Here is a 3,868-nt window from a genome sequence, read left to right as displayed (position 1 = left end):
CATCCTAAATGCTCCCCATACATCCACCAAATCACTGCAAGGATTTTTTTTGCAGTCACACCCGGCAATGCACAGGGGTTGCTGGCTTTGCACTCAGGAATTACTCCTGGCGGTGCTCAGGGGGCCATATAAGATGCTGGGAATCGAACCCGGGTCAGTTATGTAAAAGGCAAACTCCCTACCCACTTTACTATCTCTCCAGCCCCAGGAGTAATTTCTGAACGTAGATCCAGGAATAATCCTTGAGCATCACCAGGCATTTCCCAGAAACAAACAGAAAATTCCAAGGTTGCCAGATGGATAAGCTATCAAGTGACCCTGTAAATTGAAGAGCTAAATGTTCTCCCCATGTTTATTATAGAGGTCACCCAGGAATTCATTTCACTTGGGGTTATAAAGAAATATGTTGGGCTTTAGAGAATTCCAGCAAATCAACAGTGGCTGAGGCCTGAAAGGTGATGGATCTTATTGAAGGGGCAAGAATATCCAATATACATGACAGGGGATGGTGGTTGGACGGGCACACCAGGAAGAAAAACAAAAGTGGCACCCACTAGAATTGCCTAGATGAGGTGAGAACTATTTTATCTTCTTTCCCACATAATTGAACGGAATCTCTTTGCAGTTAGGGTCCTATCTGGGACAGAAAGGAAAAAAAACAGTCACATACAGCTCACATCTCTATTTTGGATATGAGAAAATACATTAGAAAAGGTTCTTTAAGTGGCTTCATGGTTCTTTGGTATTCATATTTCCTTTTAAAATTCTGTCAACTTATATTGGTGACCGAGTATCTTGAGAAATAAACTAGTAAGTGATGCTGGTTACTTCTTTTGTTATAATACATTTCTTTTGTTATAATACTTTTATTATTATTATAAAGATAATGCGTGTACATCATAGCAGTAAGGAAATACAATAAGCAGAGTTTTATAAATCACTCATAGCCCTACAATTAACTAACTCCTTCAAACTTCACTTTTTTCTGTGCACATATGTAAAATATATATGTACTCTTCCTTTGCAAAAATATGAAATTCACATACTACTTAGTAAGCTTTTTCATGTTATATCCTATCAGGAACCTCTTTTGTACAAATAAGCTCTCCTATTAAAAGACAGAGACTTACAGAACGGCTCAAAATACAATGAACAAGCAAAGCACTAAAACTACTATTAGCAACAAGTTGAAAGTAGAAAATGCACAAAGCTATTATCGGGAAACTAAAAATCAAAAAGAGCAAAATGGCAATGTTAATATAAGGAAAACGAGTGTGTTACATCAAGTAGAGATAAGGGTGGTTTCGATTAACTTTCCAACGCATCACTATAAGTTTGTTTCTTACTCTCCTTATCTCATCTAACTCATTCACTTCCCTGTACATATCTTCACTGTTGAGATGCCTGTTGTGTATATCTTCTTTAAATTCCTGGAGAGACTGAATCAGCCTTTCTCTAAAAGTTTCCTCTGCATTTTCTTCCTCTGGTTCTTTCTCCTCCTCTGGATTTTCCTCCGGCTTTGGCGCTTCTTCAGGCTTTGGTTCACTCTCATTTTCTGGTTTCTCTTCAATAATCTGACAGGGTTTCATCTTGTGTTTATTCTTCCTTTTTTCCCCCGCTCCTTGTTTTCTTTTCCTCTTTTTTACTGTTTATTATTCCTTGAACAGAGTTATAGGAAGAAAGAAGACAATAAGTCAAAGACTTGGTAAGTGGACCTGTGCTTAGGACAAAGGTCTCTGCTTGTGACGTTTTCGTCGACTCAACCATGGCTTTCTCAGGGCCCACCACTCCCATCTTTGCTTGCCATCATGTCATCCCTTTCTAGTTCCTCCCTCCAGCTTTTTCCTGGGCTCCTTCCCCCACCCTCCTGACCCCCCCCCCCAAATCAATTCTCCCCTGCTAGGCCGGACACACTGCCATACTGGAATTGCGCAGATTAGGAGAAGGGGGAGAAGTCGTTTTTAACATGCTTCTTACTTGTGCAGATCTGGTCAGTTCCTTCCCGACCTTTTCCAGTGCTTGTGGAGCGCCAACAACAACAGACCCCTCGGACCTAAGGATAAACGGAAACGGGAGAAAAGGGCGGGGGAGGGAAAAAAAAAAACCACGAATGCTTGATTGGCCTCCCGAATAGCAAGTCTTTTTTTTCTCTCATTAAGGTTCTTGGTTATGGAAACTTTTTTGCCTTCTTCCTCCCACACTTTTTCCTCCACCCCGCCGTACAAAAGAGCCCGATTCGCCAGCAGATGGGGAGTAGGAAAAGCGGTTTATTTACAAAGTCTAGGCCTGAGGAGGGGACTCCGGGGATGGTTAGCACTGGGAAAGAAAGACCGGAGGTGACTGCCAAGAGGATGGCTGTTTTTCAAACCAACACGGGTCTCTTTCGCCTGTCTCGGGGACAACTGACTTGGCCCTTTGCCGTGGATCCTGCAGACGGGGAGCGTCTGCAATATAGAAATATAGAATTGACCCGAGCTCCCTCAATGCTGTCCTGGGCCTTCCCCCCTCGCCCCCGCCCACCTTTGTCGTCTCCAGACAGCGTTTATTTTGACACTGACCTGAAAAGTTGAGGCAATTGGACTCCTTCGCCAGGTCCCAGGAACCGCCGCCCCCACTGCCGAAGAGCGGTGGACGGGAACAAGGACCGGACTTAGCAGGACTTCTGCACACGTCGACTCCTGGTCACGTGGGACACACGTCACCGGCGAGCTCCGGTCCACAATTTCCACTCCCAAGAAAAGCCCAGCATCGGCGGCCCGCCTCCGGCACGACCCGCCCCCCTTCCTCCCCTCCACCCACTGCCTTGAACTCCCGAAGCCCCTTAAGACATTCGACCCTGTCCGTCTCTGTGGGTGTTGCCCATCCCAGATGGCACATTTTAGTTCCCTTTCTCTGATGATGTGAAACGGGGATGCATCTGTTTCTGGAGCCACGGAGCTTGTCTATTTCTTGGGAAAATTGTGTCTCCCTGGTTCAGCTGCCAGAATGATGAACACCCCATTCATCGCCCCTCCCCCCATCTCCATTTCCTCTGCAATTTAGTCCTCCGTTGTCATGGAGCCGCGCTGGTTTGACAACAGGTTGTGGTGGGGAGGGAGGGGGTGGGGAGCTTAGAGAAGGAGTCTTGGACAAGAGAGAGCTTTTCTGAATGCAATATTTTACTTGTTTTTCTTAATAGTTTCCTATTCTTCTTCCCCACCAAGAAATATTGTGTATTTTATTGTTGGGAAAGACAAAGACAAAACTACTCTAGTAGTGATGGATGTATACCAGTGGTTTAGTGAGATGACAATTTAGTTATAATTAGTATACGGATAGTGCTGAAAATAGCACCTGGCATATGGTTTTTTAAAAGTGTGCCTAATTTGGCACAATTAGGACTTCATTTGAGAAAAGGATTAAAAATGGGGAAAAAGAGCAATGTTTGACTCCATACGACTAGTGGTGGGTGATATTAGCTGGAGGCATTGCTGCCTGCAGGACCACAAATTAGGAGATACACTTTGTGAGCTCCAGTCACCTCATTAAAAAAAAAAACGGAAAAATCACATACAAGTGACCAGTAGGAATTCTAATATGATAATACTTGATTCATAGAAAATATTCAACAGATACTGGTTACTTTGCAACCTCGAGTCTTTGGTAAAAGCAATAAAATTATCAATAATAATTATGTAGCTCTCAGGTAGCATTTGAAAATTAATTTAAAAGTACATAAGCATGTATTTTTGTTCTGTGTAAATTTTTGTGCCTCTTTTTGTGAAACAAAATAAAGAGCTCAATGGATTATGTGAAAAATAAAACCCTTAGTGCGGGTAGGTTTGAGGACTAGAAAAACCAAGATACAATGATTTGGGTTTCTCTACTA

The 3,868-nt window shown here is 43.1% G+C and overlaps 1 protein-coding gene across 1 annotated transcript; it reads right to left on the bottom strand.

Annotated features, from left to right (window-relative positions):
- Positions 1-667: 667 nt before the first annotated feature.
- TCEAL9 (transcription elongation factor A like 9) lies at positions 668-2,708 on the bottom strand. Its single transcript, XM_055121719.1, has 3 exons — positions 2,559-2,708; positions 1,978-2,053; positions 668-1,658 (listed from the first exon to the last, which is right to left on the bottom strand). The coding sequence occupies exon 3, from the start codon at positions 1,587-1,589 to the stop codon at positions 1,278-1,280; it is 312 nt and encodes a 103-aa protein (XP_054977694.1). The 5' UTR covers positions 1,590-1,658; positions 1,978-2,053; positions 2,559-2,708; the 3' UTR covers positions 668-1,277.
- Between the last annotated feature and the right edge of the window lie 1,160 nt (positions 2,709-3,868).

This window comes from Sorex araneus, chromosome X, assembly GCF_027595985.1.
Source record: "Sorex araneus isolate mSorAra2 chromosome X, mSorAra2.pri, whole genome shotgun sequence".
Taxonomy (NCBI): Eukaryota; Metazoa; Chordata; class Mammalia; order Eulipotyphla; family Soricidae; genus Sorex; species Sorex araneus.
Note: the sequence above shows the minus strand (reverse complement) of the source record. Positions and strands in the feature narration are given on the sequence as shown.